The sequence below is a fragment of the Mytilus trossulus genome, chromosome 12 (assembly GCF_036588685.1).
Source record: "Mytilus trossulus isolate FHL-02 chromosome 12, PNRI_Mtr1.1.1.hap1, whole genome shotgun sequence".
Taxonomy (NCBI): Eukaryota; Metazoa; Mollusca; class Bivalvia; order Mytilida; family Mytilidae; genus Mytilus; species Mytilus trossulus.
The window spans coordinates 53,763,831-53,783,867 of record NC_086384.1 but is presented as its reverse complement, the minus strand read 5'-3'; the positions used below and the strand labels follow the sequence as shown (position 1 = coordinate 53,783,867).

The following is a 20,037-nucleotide window of genomic DNA, read 5'->3' as shown; positions in this document are numbered from 1 at the left end:
AGGTCTTGTAGAGGAGAAACAAGCGCTTCTTTTGCGCTAGAGCTCTAAATTTGAAATAAATGTCCAAAAAATTAGGGGGGTCGGCCTAGTCCAGGGCTTCTAGACAAAAATAATGAGGGGTGTCCGGGGTAGGACTATATAGGTCTCGTAAAGGAGAAACAGGCGCTTATTTTGCGCTAGGTATCGAAGGGCGCTAGGTTCAAAAATCTGAAACTACAGGTCAAAATTTGAAAATAAATGTCAAAAAAAAATTGGGGGGCGGGGGGGGGGGGGGTCGGCCTAGTCCAGGGCTTCTAGACAAAAATAATGAGGAGTGTCACGTGGTAGTTCTATATAGGTCTTGTAGAGGAGAAACATGCGCTTCTTTTGCCCTAGGTATCGAAGGGCCCTATGTTCAAAAATCTGAAACTAGAGCTCAAAATTTGAAAAAAATGTCAAAAAATAGGGGGGTCGGCCTATTCCAGGGCTTCTAGACAAAAATAATGAGGGGTGTCACGGGGTAGGACTATAAAGGTCTTCTAGGGGAAAAACAGGCGCTTCTTTTTCTTTTTTTTTCAAATTTTGAGCTCTAGTTTTAGATTTTTGAACATAGCGCCCTTCGATACCTTGCGCAAAAGAAGCGCCTGTTTGTCCTCTACAAGACCTATATAGTCCTACTCCGTGACACCCCTCATTATTTTTGTCTAGAAGCCCTTGAATAGGCCGACTTCCCTATTTTTTTACATTTTTTTCAAATTTTGAGCTCTAGAATAAACAATGACATAAAAGGTGTTATATTTTACAGGGTAGGACATCTTTAACATACGTTCTAAATTGAAGTGGGTGCATTGGTGACCCTACACTTATAAATAATCCGTTGATAGATGCAGGGTTTTTGTGGTATCGAATATTAGCTTAAAGAGTTATTTGACTTGTTAAAACAATGGATTGGATAATAACCATTTCAAAATTGAGTTAAAATTGCTTTATTTTAACTGATTTCCTGCCTTTTTGAATATTTTTTTATTTAACGCCCGTTGTTGTCTCATCCTGTTTTTGGTTTCTCGATATATCGCCTTATTGTTTGCTGGCTTATTGTTCGCTAGCTATTGTTCGCTAGATTCTGCCTGGTTGATAAATTCATGGTATCAAATTGTATTTGTGTAAATTATTGTTTTACATTTCTAAGGGGCTATAACATTCTTACCGTGCTAATATTTCAAAGAGTTTTATATATTTCTATGTTAAACTGAGGAATAAATCTTCTAAATTCTTAAAAATTATTTTTCCAAAAGAGCACAACACCAAAGTATTTGATCGGCCATTATTTTCAAAAACATCCTCCAAAATATTGCTGAGGTGAATACTTGACTTTTAAGTAAGATACCAAATCGATGATAAATACAGAAGTATGGCATAAGGTCAGATTTGGGACGTTAATTCGCTGCCATATGTAGAGAAAAAGTGCCGCGCTCCTTACAAATTACTAAATTTGTAAAAATTCTTTGAGAGGTTGATGGTTTTCTTCAAGACTAAATTTATGTCCATGTCTACTTAACCCGCATTTCCACTTTAATTGTATTAGATGGTGAAAGAAAAAAACGTACTTGTGGTAATGAAAACTTCGTTTTATTGAATGATATTAAAAGTCTGATTATGATTGTTGTTTTTTTAAAATTCATCATAGAATGGTATAGTTCAAATAATTGTGACATAATTTTATTGTTTTGTTGATGACTTTCGCGACTTCATAATCATTTGTAATACTAGGCATAATCTTGCCGGCGAAAAAAAAAACCTCGCAGACTGACTAGCTATGTCAAATCGCTATTTGATTTGGTTTAAGGGGGACCATTTGTTTAAGCCTGACCTAATATAAACTGTAGACAATTCCAGGAGAATCATGTAATTGTTACATACATGTAATACCAAAAAATTTAGGTATACGGCAATTAGACAGCTCGACAAAAACACGATCAAACCAAGACTCTAAAAAATTCAAAAGATACGAATTTTCAGCAATAGAAAATTTCCTACACTACATTGAGAGGTGTCTTCCTCACTAGCCGGACGAACTATAATATAAAATGTTTTGATGAAAGTGGGTCCGTTTTAATGCCAAAATATACACATTGACATGATATTGCCCAAAACCAAGTGTTAATATCTGTAAAGCGATATATTTTTAGTTATGTATTTAGACTTTAATATAATAGCAAGGTTAGTTTCCTTTAAAGATAAATAAATGTTCAAATATCTTACTATGCATGTACTTGCAATTTTCCCTTAATAAACCTTCGAGAAAGAATTTTTCGAAAAACAAAATTTCTAAATTGTTAGTAAATTTTTAGCGTTATTTATACCGACACCTAGGTAAATCCCAAAGGTTGACCAAATTGGTCTTTAACATTAAAATTACCAAATTAATTGCACCAGACGTACACTATGACAAAACATGTCTATTCGGTGATGCTCGAGGCCAAAATTTTTGAAAATCCAATTTGAAAGCTTATTTAAAAGTTGAAGGGCTAATAAAAATGTAAAAGGACAAGAGTTAAGATTTTTTTTACAAGATGCCCGAGCTTTCCATGAGGGAGATATACTTCTTAATTTAAATTAAATTCAAAAATTTTATAACAACAAATTTTTATGACACAATATGCGTAGTTCATGCCAGTACCGACGTAAACGCAACTCAAATTTTATACTGCAATAAGATTTAAAACGCAATCAGAATATTATATAGATTTAAATAGTAAAACATTTCAGAAATTATGTGGTCATTATTCAATAGTGTTTCTATTAAAGTATATATTTTTGTAAACACGGTTATTTTCTTTGTTTTAAATCAAATTGAAATTGGCTTCGTAATGGATCCCAGAATTCACTTCTGTGGCAGTTAGAGCTATTTCCGTTCCCCCAAAATAGTACATAGCAGTTATTGGTCTTCCGCTTTCACATGGATCGGAAAGGGGAATAATTAATGTCCCGAGATGAGAACAACTATCTTCATCTGTATATTGCGGATCTTCATCTGTTGATATAAAGAATGAAAATTCGTCAGTTTCCGTTGTTGTCCCTATAGCGCCGTATGACCGGTTAATTGTCGAACCTACAGGAACAGTTTCATTTATTGTTACAAGTTTTTGAAATATTTTATCACAATATTCGACTCCATCTACCACAACTAATCGTTTTCTGTCATGTTCAGATGAATCAAAACGACCCTTTAATTCTATGCCATAGGTGTATTTCATTTTTCGTGATTCAATATAGAATGGTCTATGTCCGAAAAGCACTGCCCCTTTAAGAACAGACAACCCTGCCTCTTCCGGTATTATAACCTTTTTATTTGGAAATGTCGTTTTTATTGCGTCTTGTATAAGTAAACATTCTGAAAACCCGCCAACAAGAAGAATCTGCGCTACATCTACCAATGCATCGCTGTCAAATACTGATTGTATGAGGGATATTATACGGTCAATTGATGGCTTAAAAATGTTCTTCATCAGTTCAACAGCAATCTTCATTTTATCGCCTCGAAATGAAATATCATCTTTAAACGGAGACGCAAGGAAAACATCGGGTAGGGTTTCACCTAGGTGAGTTTTACACTTTTCATTAAGTGACACGAATGGAATCGAGAAGTTTACCTTTCCTGTTTTGCTCGGGTGTATTGTTCTTTTTACCACCTCAAATTCTCGAAAGAGATCTAAATAACCCTCTGGATCTTCTTCTTGAAATATCTTAATTAGGGGACCACCGACAATTTGGGTAAGAATTTGAAAGAAATGACCATCCACGGAAGTTCCTCCACAGTCATTACCGGTGGCATGGTTCAGTTCTTCTAGTCCTCCGTTTGACAGTTTCTTGTGCACAGTTATATCTGCGGTCCCACCTGTTAATAGACATAAATTATATTTATAGTTCTTAAAGCCATATATATCGTCAAAACATCATGACCAACAACAAAAAATCGTCACCATATTATTAAAAAACAATTTCTTCTTCATAAATATGTTTCTGAAATTCTATTATTCAATGGAAACATTATATTGCAGCCAATATCTTTATCTTGAAGTTTATTCTTATCTACATACTACTTAAAATTTGAAGTCACTTTGTATTAAATCATAATCAGAGAAAAGATTAGATTTAGCTATGTAGAACTGTTCTACTTCATAACATATTTATACTGTTATGTCTTAGAACTATTTGGGCAGTTCTACTAAGAACAAATCCTGACGATATTTACTAGAACATATTCTGACGGTTCATACCTAGAACATGTCCTGACAGTTTTTACATATGACATATCATAACAGTTCTATATTTACACCGAATATGGAAGTTCTAATATTGAACAGTTAGAACTGATTTAAAGATGGTTGTAATTAATGCAAAAGGTGCCGAATCAGGGGTTCTAGTGACAAAGCTACTATAAATATATATGTAGGAGTCAGAACCACGATGGTATTTCGAATCGCGTTGGGCACGCTAAAGTGCGTTGGTAGTAACGCTGCAGTGCGACTTTGAGTAAAAAGCAAACCGTACTGGTTAAGGTAACACGATACCAAATGGCATATCTCCCGATTTCCAAACTTTTTGGCACACGTGTTCTTTTAATCAAGTTACATCGGAATCTGTAATAAAAAATGGGGGTCCCCATTTTTGTTTTCTTGGTATTTTCTTAGGAAAACGTCAATTTTGTTATTCATACTCAGAGATATAGAAAACAAAATATGTTTCGGGATCTGAATGGTGTTTATTTTATTTTCATTTCCAATGTCGGGTTTCGTAAATTTCCTAGTAATGCATTACAAAATTCTACTGATATAATTTATTTCACTGGAAATTTCACTTACATGAATTAACATTAATCTCGTCTGATTTTCACACCAAACGAGCATAAACTTGAAACTTGCTTGAACTGGTTGGTTCCACCGGAATTTGGTACACGTAAAATTCATGTAAAATTTTAAAAATAATATCTTCACGATTTTGAAATTTGATAAAAATCATGAAACATACCTTCAAATTTTTGTAAAGTATGAAAATTACCTTCATATTTTAGTAAAACTCACGTGAAAATAACTTAATTTTTTCACGTGCGATTTATTTGTATAACTGAGTTTAACTCCACCCGTTAAGACAATGGTGGTATCATTGCTTCATCCATGTAGAAAAAGAGTACTTTAAAAATTTGATTCAGTTAACAGTTGCTGGGCTTTGATGGTCGTTTAACGTTCAGTGGCAAACAGTTCATGCATGTTCCGGACTATACATTACAATTTTGAAAACTGTTGTTTATAAAAGACACATTTGATGCACCAGTCAAAAAAAGATTCAACATTCTGTTAGGTGTGAAACTTATGAGGGAAAATAATGATCCTGATAAAATTTACATTCTAAAAAGTAAAATAACAAACTCAAAGAAAATTCATTTTTTTTATTCTTGACTTGCTACGTACATAGTATGGTGTACTCTGTGCGGTGTAAATGTGGGAGTCAGTTGCTCAGCAATTCGGACCAACATTGCAAACGTTATGCAACATTTCACAAAGTTCAACAGTCTGTCATTTGTGGAAAATTATTTACAAAACAAATCTTGAGATCATATAAGTATTCTTTAAAAAAACAAAACAAAAAAACCTGGGAAATATAAAAGTTCCAGCTTGAAATTCCACATACTGGAGATGTAAGCGGGAGTCTGTACTCTGCGTGCCTTTTATATTTTATTAAAATGCATTATCCAGCAACCTGTCATAAACAAAAAATAATGTAAGTCCAGACGATATGCACACCTTTATTATGAGTAGTAACACCAGCCCAGGTACATAATTTAAACCTGAAGCAAAAAGACCAAGAAGTGCAGGATTGACGATTGAACGGACATGGGTGAATCTATATGATGATACGTGCTCTACTAGTATTTTGGTGATGCAACATATTTTTCAATAGGTAGTTCATATACTGGAAAGGTGATTTGGAGATATAAAATGAAGTAGCAATGCATGTAAGCAAGCTAACATTTCCGTCATTTTGTCTTTGGTGGAAAGTTGATCAATTGGCAATTTTACCGCACCTCCTTATTTCATTATGGTTTGGATTTTCTTCAGAAAAAAAAAGTTTTAAGAATTACAAATATGTACTAAGAGACTGAAATGTTACTGTGATTATTATACTTCACATACCCAACGTTTACTTAACTACAAGTTAGAAACAAAAAGATACTCGTCCAATGTAAGCATTAGTCACAATTTGCTTGATGTCTTTGGTTTTGATGTCGTTAAATGTCCAGACGTTGCTTTCTTATTTTAATTAAAATTGCATGCATATCCCATATCTCCATTTATCATTCTAACAGCCAACTGTTGTACATATAATATATTCCATATAGTTTTTATTTTGCATTTGTACGTTTACAAATAAAGTCTCATGTTATCCCACTCCTATAATGAGCAAGCGGTAACGTAGATAATTCTTTGTGCGTAAATGTTCTTAAACTTTGTTGCTGGTTGTTTAACGTCCAGTAGCAAATAGTTTATGCATGTTCTGGACAAATTTACTATAAATAATTCATCCCGCACAGCCAAATGGACGTCCCACTTTGGAAGCATTTTACGGCCGGTCGGAAGAAGACCAAGTCATCATATTTCTATCCCTTGTCACCCTTGGGTGTTAATTGTAGGATATAAACAAAATATAAAAGTTATGTACGTTGTCAGAAATATAATATGTATTTGTATTTGTCACTACGAAACAAGTGGAAAGCTCGGCGAGTCTCTATTTTGATCGTTCTTCTCTAGCTCGTACAAATACATTTTATATTACAATGTACACATAAAATTGAGAATGGAAATGGGGAATGTGTCAAAGAAACAACAACCCGACCAAATAGGAAGATCACCTACAGGTCTTCAATGTAGCGAGAAATTCCCGCACCCGGAGGCGTCCTTCAGCTGGCCCCTAAAGAAATATATACTAGTTCAGTGATAATGAACGCCATACTAATTTCCAAATTGTACACAACATACATTTATACATAGTATATTCATCCACACAAAGAAATTCATCCAGTTCTTTTTTACATGTATATAGATCTACATGAACGTTGTATACTGTTCTAAAAACTCCTTTAAAGACTGTGAAACTCTTCGGGCTTTTCGCGACGCCTAGTACAAGTAAGCACTATGCCCCTCAGGGCCTAAAAAGGCAACTATATGTTTGTTAATTCTTTTTCAGTCGTTTTGTCTCCGAACTTGTACGTGTACATTATTTAATTTTTACCTCTAATCACACAAAAAAAAACACACTACTTGTTTGCTTGTAAATTTCGATAGAAAATTTGTAACGGAACCAGGTCCCGACCATAAACTTGCGTATTGGGGTTTACTTGGAGCTGTCTTAAATCAGACTGTAACGGGACCGGATTATTTTTATTTCATTTTTGCCGAATCAAGTTCCCATGTATTACTTAACCTACATTAACTTTTTCAGACTTCAATCCGATGTAACGTTGCTGTCTATTCCGTGTAACACTGGTCTATAGGATTAAAAATATAGCACTTTATTTCTAAAATGTTTCCGAAACTATATCGGATTTACTCTGTAAAATCTAATGAATTTCAAAAACTGCTTATACTTTGAACACAGAGAAAGTTATTCGATAAAATAACCAAGTTAAACCATTTTCTTTACATTCCATACTAACAAACTGTTTTCTGTATGAGTTTCAAAGTTTGCTTGTATTGTGCTTTTTCGCCTAATTCTATCCGTGTTCTCATCCAGATAAATTTCCTTTTTATATTTTGTCCGAGCAGTGTTTTAAACGACCATTTTAACACGAATTAATAGATGTACGATTCCCCGTGATTGTTTTACACACCATCCTAAGTTTCTATAGATTAGATTTCTATTTTCAAAACAAAATTTAATGGGAATACGGCTTTCATCATGAATAAGTATTAATTGCAAAAATAAACCAAGAATAAGATAAAGTGATAAAACTAAGTTAGACTCTATTATGCATAAGAACATATATAGATAAATCGTGCAGACGTTTGAATGTTAAAGAAACAGAATATTTAATAGTAAAGTAATTCATTTTTTCAATGAGCAGAAGAATTGCCGGAAAACGATAAAAGCAAATAAGTTAACCGTTATATATAGCATCAAAACTCTCAGCACTCTGTATCTAGAAAAAGTTACCGTTAAAAATGTCACATACTTTTTTTTATATTATTTAATTGCTTTGTGATTATAAAACCTGCTGCATTGGCTTGTATGTGTGAACGTTACTCGATAACGTCAGGAACGGTAACTCGTGGCGTAACGTCATTCGGTATCGTGTTACCTTAAGATTTGACAAAACTAGCTGCTAGCCTCGCATTTGGAATATCTTTAAATTTCGGTTAAGTTCTTAAAAAAGACTATAAAATCTTAATTTGATGTTATATTTATTATTCATAATTCTCCGATTAGTACACAGTAGTATGGAGTCAGAAAATATGTTGTTGAAGGTTATTTTTTTTTTATCAGAGTGTAGGTATATATAATAGTAACTGCCACGTGTTCCACACATAAATTGGAAAGAAACTGAATCGCTGCAGGGGAGAATAATATAAATTTGGAAATATAGGAACAAGTCAAGTTAAGTTCGGCCTAACATGTTGTTGAAAAGAAGATACTTGTATATCACAATAAAATAAGTCTAAGTGACGGTGTTTTTACAAATCGGGATTTATCTCTGGACTAAAACAACATTTTATGAACTTGATATAGCAAAAACATTGCTTATACTTTTAAGTAATTTAAACGTTTAATTGTTCACACAAAATTGTGTGAAATCAAAAAAAGACATTGCATTTGTCGTACGAGAGGTTGTCGGCATACTTCCTAACACTGGTTAGCTCATTTGCAAGGCACTTTCATCTTTTGGCGCCTGACATTGACAATTTTGTAATATCCACCTGCACTGCGTAAAACTGTTTAAGACATGACTTGTTCGTTAATTTCCTTTTCCTTTCCTTTGACCGCATACAAATTTCATTTGCAAATTCTCTCTTTTATTCCATGCAAATCCCTGATGTAATTGATGAAATTGTTTATTTAAAAACGTCATAATATTCAAATGCCAAACCATCGCACGTCAGCGAATGAAACATCGTACTTCGGTGTGGACCATCGAACTTCAGCGTGACCATTGCACGTTAGCATCCCCATCCCACCTCCGAGTCCTACATTATATAGCAAATTGTTTGTTAAACCCTCACTGGGATTCGAACTCATGCTACTGAGCTATCGGGACGCCACAATCGCTAGCAATAAACCTGACGTGCTAGATCAATTGACCACCTATGGTCTATACAATAATAATGCTCTCGGTGGCCGGGTGTTACCTATCCTCATCATATTCAAACTAGCTTAGAAATACAGTAAATGATATATATGAACATGGAATTGTTACAGATCAGCGGAATTATCTATTGTAAAAGAACCTACATAACAATGTAAGATATATTTTATTTATGTTAATTTATAAGCACGTCTGAACCAAATCTTATCTATCGGATCACCATCAGTGATCGTGATACAAGGCTACCAATACGTTCTATATATATATATTATTCGTCTAAACATCAGCCAAACAATGTTAGATTTTTAAACTGTCTTTTGCTAAAATGACTTCTATATATAGTAGTCATTCAAGCACCATTATATCTTGCGTGGCCGTTGTGGAACGTCTGTTTACCAGATAACTACATATATGTGCAAATTGTAACTTCACTACCAATCTTCTGCTGCGATTATGCTTACTTTATGTATACCTCAAAACTAATACATGGGTTTAAATTAATTCTGCAAATGCAAGAACTCATTTAAAGTGTCAACTGATATTTGTTCTTCTAAAAACTTCTAACCTACAGTATATCAACTCTAGTTGATAAAATTTGCTGTTAAAAGTTTATCTTTGTAGTAGTTTTCAGGTTAATAGGCTAAACAAAAAACTCGGTTAAAAACAAACGTCATTATTGAGCAGCAACTATAAAAAAAAACTAGAGGCTCTAAAGAGCCTGTGTCGCTCACCTTGGTCTATGAATATTAAACAAAGGAAGCAGATGGATTCATGGTTTTGGTGATGGTGATGTGTTTGTACATCTTACTTTACTTAACAGTCTTGCTGCTCACAATTATCTCTATCTATAATGAACTTGGCCCAGTAGTTTCAGTGGAATATGTTAATAAAAATTTACAAATTTTATGAAAATTGTTAAAAATTGACTATAAAGGACAATAACTCCTTAGGGGGTCAATTGACCATTTCGGTCATGTTGACTTATTTGTAAATCTTACTTTGCCGAAAATTATTGCTGTTTACAGTTTATCTTTATCTATAATAATATTCAAAATAACCAAAAACAGCAACATTTCCTTAAAATTACCAATTCAGGAGCAGCAAACCAACAACAGAATGTCCGATGCATCTGCAAATTTCAGGGCAGATAGATGTTGACCTGATAAAGATTTTTTCCTCTGTCAGATTTGCTTTAAATGCTTTGGTTTCAGAGTTAAAAGCCAAAAACTGAATTTTATCTCTCTATGTTCTATTTTTAGCTGTGGCGGCAATCTTGGTAAGTAGGCAGGGTCATGCCACATATTTGTTAAACTAGATACCCCAATGATAATTGTGGCTAAGTTTGGTTTAATTTGGCCAGGTTGTTTCAGAGGAGAAGATTTTTGTAAAAGATCACTAAGATTTACGAAAAATGGTTAAAAATTGACAATAAAGGGCAATAACTCCTAAAGGGGTCAACTGACCATTTCAGTCATGTTGACTTATTTGTAGATCTTATTTTGCTGAACATTATTGCTGTTCACAGTTTATCTCTATCTATAATAATGTTCAAGATAATGACCAAAAACAGCAAAATTTCCTTAAAATTACCAATTCAGGAGCAGCAAACCAACAACAGAATGTCTGATGCATCTGCAAATTTCAGGGCAGATAGATCTTGACCTGATTATCAATTTCACCTCATGTCAGATTTGCTCTAAATGCTTTGGTTTTTGAGTTATAAGCCAAAAACTGCATTTGATCCCCATGTTCTATTTTTAGCCGTGGCGGCCATCTTGGGTGGTTGGCTGGGTCACGCCACATATATTTTAAACTAGATACCCCAATGATGATTGTGGCCAAGTTTGGTTTAATTTGGCCCAGTAGTTTCAGAGGAGAAGATTTTTGTAAAAGATAACTAAGATTTACGAAAAATAGATAAAAATTGACTATAAAGCGCAACAACTCCTAAAGGAGTCAACTGACCATTTCGGTCATGTTAACTTATTTGTAAATCTTACTTTGCTGAACATTATTGCTGTTTACAGTTTATCTCTTTCTATAATAATATTCAAGAAAATAACCAGAAACATCACAATTTCCTTAAAATTACCAATTCAGGGGCAGCAACCCAACAACGGGTTGTTCGATTCATCTGAAAATTCCAGGGCACATAGATGTTGACCTGATAAACAATTTTACTTCAGTCAGATTTGCTCTAAATGCTTTGGTTTTTGAGTTATAAGCCAAAAACTGCATTTGACCCCTATGTTCTATTTTTAGCTGTGGTGGCCATCTTGGGTGGTTGGCTGGGTCACGCCACACATATTTTAAACTAGATACCCCAATGATGATTGTGGCCAAGTTTGTTTAATTTGGCCAAGTAGTTTCAGAGGAGAAGATTTTTGTAAAAGATTACTAAAATTTACGAAAAATGGTTAAAAATTGACAATATAGGACAATAACTCCTAAAGGAGTCAATTGACCATTTCGGTCATGTTGACTTATTTGTAGATCTTATTTTGCTGAACATTATTGCTGTTAAAGTTTATCTCTAACACTGGACACTTTTAATTTGCAAAACACTCATTTGCAAATCCGCCGCAGCCTCAAACAAAAGCTACAATATCATGTATATGACCAAAATGTGCGGAATTACATGGGATTCAATAATTTCATTGGTTTTCTACTGTTTCTTTCATATTTATTTTGCAATTTGAATTATAAAAACATGGGATTTTCAATATCCCATGGGATAGGGCAAAATCCCATGGGATTGACCATTATCCCATGGGATTTTGGTTAAATCCCATGGGAATTTTTTTGGTCCCATGGGATAATTGTAGTCCCATGGGATATTTGTTGTCCCATGGGACAAAAAAAATCCCATGGGATTTTTAATATCCCATGGGACAAATCAAAGTCCTATGGGATTCTAATTGTAAATATATAGATATAAACATACAGTAATGTGTATATGTTACAATGTATTCTATTTGGTAGTAAATTATTATAATATGAATCTTTTTAATTGAATATCTTTTTTTCTTGGGAAATGTTAATTTAGCATATTGTTCTATAACTGTTCAAAACTAAACTTTTAAACAACAAAGCAGATAATGTAAGTATCAATATATGTTTATTCATGAATTATAGAATACTTTCTTAAAACACAATTATTTCCCATTTGAAATCAATAAAAACTCTATTGTTAGGCTTAAAATACTACATGTACTAGTAGCTATTTAAGTAAATCTAATTTTTTTTCACAATTTCCCTCAACACAAAACATTAATAGTTTCTTATCATCCAGCATTGTTTGATGGTATAGTCCACTTTTTGGTCATTCAGCACAGAACTTTGGTTTCAATATTTTTTTGTATTTAAAAGAACTTCAAATCATTGACTGAGTGATGAAAATAATAACTGATCCAACTTTTGTCTTTATATTTATTCTGGTCTTGTTTTTATGTTTTCTCCATTTATTCTAGGTGGTGAATTTCAATCCTTCTGAAAAAGAACCAATAAAATCTAAAGTAATGTATTATACTGTTAAAATCATATTATTGCTACATGTATACAAACAATATAATACAAAATTGTTTGCATACATGTAGCAATAATATGATTTTCAATAAAAATAGCTATGCGGTATGGATTTTACTGATTGTTAAAGGTTGTCCAGTGTCATCAGTTGCTAACGGCCTACATCGGATCCTTTGGTCTCTGATGGAGGGTTGTCAAATTAGCAATATACCACATCTTCCTATTCTAATACCATATAACAATCAATTAATTTGTTCTTCTTTATAACATTTGGGTATTTTCCCAAGTTATATACATAATGTATATACTGTAAATTCAGAATTAATGTGAGTTTTTTTTTATTGTGAAAAAATGCAACGGAGTTGTAAACGCAATAATTTAAACTCGCATTATGAAATATTTTTATATATGGATTAAACAAGATTTTTCTCAAAATCGTAAAATTTAAAATCGCATTTAAGTCTAAAATTACAGAATCGCAATAATAAATGCACGCAATATTTATGAATATACAGTATAAAGATCAATGTTAAAACTGACAACTATAATAACATTCCATTATTCATAATCTTCACAAGAATTTGCAATATATTATACAAAATGTAGACAACAGAAACAATATTTCTTTAAGCTTTTGAAGTTCTGACAGATTACAATTTGTGTTTTATTTCAATGAAAAAATATTTTACAATTTGTGTTTTATTTCAATGAAAAAATACCTTGAACTCTTTGAACATATTGGAAATTATAACATTGATACACAAAAATTACGTATGTTTCGTCCTTATTTTTTGTGTTGTTGGCTTGCTGTCTCATTTTAATATACATTTATACATACATCAATAATCTTCTTCTTTATTAAAAGTAACCAGATGCTCCGCAGGGCGTAGCTTTATACAACCGCAGAGGTTGAACCCTGAACGGTTGGGGCAAGTATAGACACAACATTCAAGCTGGATTCAGCTCTAAATTTGGATTGTGATTCAATAGTTGACACAGCATAGGTTTCTTAATTAATATTAAGTATTAATGAACTTAATATTTTTGTTTTCTCTTAGAGCAATTCACTATGCTGTTGAATATTAATCCTCTCAAAAAAATGTTTGAAGAAATTTTCTTTTTATTTATGAAATTTAAAATGAGAAAAATTGAACCCAATTTTTTTAATCACATCCCCCTTTCCCTTATTCCAAAACTAATCTCAATTAAAATTTCTAATGGAGTTTGCAACAATAACTACTCATTTAAATACATCATAAAATATTAAGATGTAAAAAAACTGCTTGTTATCACTGAATGGTAAAGATTATTTTAATTTATCAGTTGGTGGTAAAAAGTGAATATACATTGTATATTGTATATAACAAAGATTTAAGTTGATTCTGGACAAAGAAAGATAACTCCAATTTAAAAAAACTCTTGCTATTGCACAATATTGTGCAATAAGATATTTCTTGCTTACTATTCTGGACAAAGAAAGATAACTCTAATTAAAAAATTTTTGGCTATTTCACAATATTGTGCAATTAGATATTTCTTGCCATTGCGCAATACTGTGCAATTGAAAAGACTTGCTATTGCACAATACTTAATATAATAATTTTAGATCCTGATTTGGACCAACTTGAAAACTGGGCCCATAATCAAAAATCTAAGTACATGTTTGGATTCAGCATATCAAAGAACCCCAAGATTTCAATTTTTGTTAATATCAAACTAAGTTTAATTTTGGAACCTTTGGACTTTAATGTAGACCAATTTGAAAACAGGACCAAAAATGAAGAATCTACATACACAGTTAGATTTGGCATATCAAAGAACCCCATTTATTCATTTTTTGTCAAAATCAAACTAAGTTTAATTTTGGACCCTTTGGACCTTAATGTAGACCAATTTGAAAACGGGACCAAAAGTTAAGAATCTACATACACAGTTAGATTCGGCATATCAAAGAACCCCAATTATTCAATTTTGATGAAATCAAACAAAGTTTAATTTTGGACCCTTTGGGCCCCTTATTTTGTTGGGACCAAAGCTCCCAAAATCTATACCAACCTTCCTTTTATGGTCATAAACCTTGTGTTTAAATTTCTATACTGTGGATTCATTTATTTTCGTCGGTACCAATTTTCGTGGACAGAGGGAAACTTGCATATTCGTGGATATTTATATTCGTGGTTTTGACAAAATTCACATGCATTCCTTTAGGAAATATGCATTTCGTTGAACGTTTAAATTCGTTGTTTCCCTGTACCCACGAAATCCACGAAAATTGGTATCCAACGAATATTAATGAATCCACAGTATTTCTATTTACTTATACTAACGTTATGGTGCGAAAACCAAGAAAAATGCTTATTTTGGTCCCTTTTTGGCCCCTAATTCCTTAACTGTTGGGACCTAAACTCCCAAAATCAATACCAACCTTCCTTTTGTGGTCATAAACATTGTGTTTAAATTTCATTGATTTCTATTTACTAAAACTAAAGTTATTGTGCGAAAACCAAGAATAATGCTTAGTTGGGCCCTTTTTTGGCCCCTAGTTCCTAAACTGTTCAAACCAAAACTCCCAAAATCAATCCCAACCTTTCTTTTGTGGTCATAAACCTTCTGTCAAAATTTCATAGATTTCTATTAACTTAAACTAAAGTTATAGTGCGAAAACCAAGAAAATGCTGATTTGGGCCCTTTTTGGCCCCTAATTCCTAAAACATTGGGACCAAAACTCCCAAAATCAATACCAACCTTCTTTTTGTGGTCATAAACCTTGTGGTAAAATTTCATAGATTTCTATTCCCTTTTACTAAAGTTAGAGTGCGAAAACTAAAAGTATTTGGACGACGACACGGACGACGACGCCAACGTGATAGCAATATACGACGAAATTTTTTTTCAATTTGCGGTCGTATAAAAATGGGATATTTTTGATTTTGATATCCCAAAACATTATAGTTCTATCAAATAACTTATTACCAAGTTCAAAAACACCAATGACTGTTTGATATTAATTTTAAGACAAATTGTATCAATGTTCCAGACCATATCAGTATTTGGATCTTACGTTTACGGTCCAGAACTTACAGTCCTACCATATTTGTACAGTCAGACCATTTAAGTATACTTGTACTGTCTGGTACCAGCTCGACCAAACATGTGTTTTTATTTTAATTGCAATTAAACTTTTTGTATTAATCTATTAAAGTCAAAGATTTCAGTTATGTTGATCTGTACTGTACATTTGCTTCTAATAAACTTGACCAACTTCTTAAAATTTGGCAGACTGTATGCGTACAGTCCAAATACTTGTATTTTCTGGAACGTAAACATGATTAACAAGCATTTGGCAGGATGTCATGCTAAAATCCCATTAATATTAGTACTAAATTTTGAGTATACATGTAAATCCACAAGTTACTTACTGAAATTCATGGCGAACACTCACCAAAAGCTTAAAGAGGATACAATTTAGAGGAAAGACTGGACAGATGAATGCGCTAACACTATCAAAACAGAGCATAAAACTTACCAAAAAACAAGATGTTTTACATTTATCCAGGAGCAGGATAATTGAAAAGTTTTTTTTTTCTTTCTCTGCCATCCATCATATAACCTTTGAATTCATTCATGAAAAATATGAAAATCTGTAAAGGTAAGACCTTGAACCTCAGCTTATCCACATTTTGAATTTTGAACTGCATACTTGTCCTTTTCATCTTGCTGACAACCTAAACATAAAAAAATGATAAAAACATAATTCTAGATTGACTTTGCGTTTTTATTTTTGTTGGTACAAACAATTTTCTCAACTTTAAAACGAAAATATCATCACCAAAAAGGAGGTCATACTAACCTCCAAAATATTTAAACAAACCGAAATTATTACTTGATTGAAAATCTTGTCGTAAATTTATGGCATAGATACTCTTATTTTTGAAAACTTGATGTCTATTGCATACTTATATTCCTTTGTACGAGAGTATGCATATTTAGATAGACTCCATGGACTTTAATGTTAAATAAGCATGATTAATTTAACAGTTTTTCAGCTCTGTGTGTACATTTTGAGAGAATCTTGCAATACTGTATATTCTGATATTCAGAACTTATTGTGAGGTTTTTATTAATACAACTGAAAGCTGTATCTCATTTTCATTTCTGATATATATTTATGAGCTGAAGACCAGTGCTGAAATCTTCTCACTGCATTGAAGACCTATAGGTGACCTTCAGTCATTGTCTACTCTTTGATTGGGTTGCTGTCTCTTTGTCAAATTCCTAGTTTCCACTTCCCATTTTATAACATGTATGCTAATTTTTCTTAAATTACAATATTCAATCATGCAATTTTGTCCATTATTGAAAATACGGTAAGCAAAAATAAATGCACAAAAAATTTAACATTGTTATATATATGTAAAAGGCTTTTTTTTAAATTCAAAACAGTGGCCTACACTGTTAATTTCCTTGTTTGATTTCATATTTTTAAAGGAAGTACACCACTAATTCATGGTCCCATTGCTTTCTATGTTAAATTCCTCCGTTTCAAGCAGGCACACCTCTTTTATTTTAAGTTCAAATAAAGTGGCAATCATTGCATGTCAAAGCAACACCTTCTGGTGTCCTGTACTGAAAAAATCAACATACCTTACATTGCATATAAGAAAGAACTGGTTCCCAGAACTTCGGATGTACCAAAACAGGTACTTCCGATCTGACAAAAAGGCAAAATGTACCCTCCTTTTTAAATTTCATGCCATTTTTTTATTATTCAAATTTATCAGTCAAAAATTGTTCTACAATGATCACCAGTCATGCAGCTTTCATTTGATACCAAAATGAATAAAATATTCTAAATATTTTGAAAGTTATGTCCATGCGTAGGAACTATTTTGTGTTAAATATGTACTACTTTCTGGTATGTGCTTTCTGGCCGGGCCTGAATTAGTGGTGTTACACCTATAACAGAACCAAACTTGCTATATTGACTTGTTCATTGCTTTTTTTCATTCTATGATCTATTTCAAGCAATATAAAACATATAAAGCTTTAGTCCAAAGACTATTTTATTTATTCAAAGCTCAAATTGGACTGATAGTAACATATGGGTTATTCAAAGAAAACTGCATATGTATATTACCAGTGGCCAATATACTTTTTTTTATTCTCAATATCACTGTTTTATTTATTAATTTCTATTAGGAAAGCTATGCGCTTACTAATAGTCATATTTTTATCAGAGGTTCTTCATTACATAAAAATATATTAGTCCAAACTTAAGACATAAATGAGAAATTATCCCCCCTTTTTTCTTGAAATTGGAAAAAGGCTTTTTTTTTGGTATGAACCATAATTCTGTGGTAAAACATAGATTAATAAGAGCAATTTATATATCCCTCAGCTAGATAACTTGCTAAACTGGTTCAAAATTGCATGTACAGTGATATTTTAGAATTCTTATATGAGTATATGTTAGCGGCAATAAGTGAAATTAGGCATTAAGCTTAAATCCTAGGCAATAAGCTAACGCCTAGGCAGTAAGTCTATTGCCTAAATAATGTTAGGCATTAGTCTTAAATCCTAGGATTTAAGCTTAAATCCTGCAAAATGTGTGCAGGCATTAAGCTTAATGCCTAAAATATAAATGCGAGTAAATAAAAGACATTTATTCTTTTAAATAAAAATACATTTTGTTACATAATCACATTATAAAAACTGAATTTTGAAATGTCATCTACCGGAAATAAAATTACTTGTAAAATATGTTATTTAGATCAAAACTCATCAAATAATACTTGAGAAAATATGAAAACTAGATAGAAAGTGTTAAAATCATTTGTTATTACAAGTTGTGGAACTGTTAAAAAAGAAAATTTACTTATCCAATTAAAAATAAATTTGAAAATGGTGTAAACAACAGATTATATCTAAATCTTGTCTACTTTTTATCAATTCAAAGCAGCTCGACAAGTGATGGGTAAAAAATTTCAAATAATTATCATAGCTATTTTATAAGAATCTCCAGCACTCCCTTGATAATATCACTTTATTAAAATCTTTTTTTTATTTTTTGTAATGTCACATAAAAATATGAGTTAAGGATGCACACCTCTGAGGAGCCAAACATTTTTAGAATTAAACTTTTTCTTAACCTGATCTTGGGGTTTATATGACTGTAAACAATAGTTGGTGAACAAAATGGTGGTGCACTTTTTTTTGCTACAGCCCTTGGAAAGTACCCAATTTAGATCATTTTCAAATTTTTCATCAATTTTTACATATTTTTGGGCTTTTATCGTAAAAAAAATCCAACATTTTCTGTATCGTATTTTCTGTAAATTAGTGATTTTCTCTGTTTTAGTACAAAATGCATATTGTTTCAGCATTTTTGTTTAAAATAATTGAAAAATAACATATCTAAGAATTTTGAAAAGAAAAAAGTGATAGGATGTACATTTGTTCATGTTTCTGGTATATTCATTTTTTGTACCTTCACCCGTTTTCTAAAAATTTTGCTAAAAATACTGAAAATTTGTTACTCAAAAACATTTTATTATAACATGTATAAAGACACAATTTTTCACAGAATGAAGTTTGATTATAACAAAAAAAAATTAATTTTGATATTTTCCACTAGTATCACATGTTTTTGAAATAATTCCAGAACCAGACTGAAACGTCAGAAAAATACATCCTTAAATCTGATTTTTAATTACTAAAATTACTAAATAAAATATGAAGATCTGTCAAATGAATGTATGGAATACATATAATATAAGAAGTATAATTAAGAAACTACTTTATATGTAGAATACATCACTAGATAAAGATAAATTCTAAAGTTCACTTATTGCCTAAAGTTATGTTCGGCAATAGGCTGAATAATCATCATCAAATTTCAGGCAATAAGCTTAATGACTGAAAATTTCAGGCAATAACTTAATGCCTAGGCGTTAGCTTATTGCCTAGGATTTAAGCTTAATGCCTAATTTCACTTATTGCCGCTAACATATATACCATTTGCCTAGATTGTAAAAGGCTACCATAAGAAAAACAAAAAAACTTGAAAAATCATAAGTTTACTTTGACCAAGAGCTATTCTTTTCTAAATACAAGTCATAAAATATATGTTTTATTGATTTCAATCAGAAAAAATGCAAAAATAAGAACTTGGAGTC

At 32.0% G+C, this 20,037-nt stretch overlaps 1 protein-coding gene across 2 annotated transcripts in view; it reads right to left on the bottom strand.

Annotated features, from left to right (window-relative positions):
* Nucleotides 1-801: 801 nt before the first annotated feature.
* LOC134692848 (heat shock 70 kDa protein 12A-like) overlaps nucleotides 802-20,037 on the bottom strand; it is a 44,442-nt gene continuing 25,206 nt past the window's right edge. The window contains exon 6 of one of the 2 annotated variants that reach the window (XM_063553452.1): nucleotides 802-3,877. In XM_063553452.1, the coding sequence (XP_063409522.1) occupies nucleotides 2,823-3,877 (1,055 nt within the window). In that variant the 3' untranslated portion in view covers nucleotides 802-2,822. The remainder of the gene's footprint in view (nucleotides 3,878-20,037) is intronic. The other variant, XM_063553453.1, reaches the window with a different exon arrangement.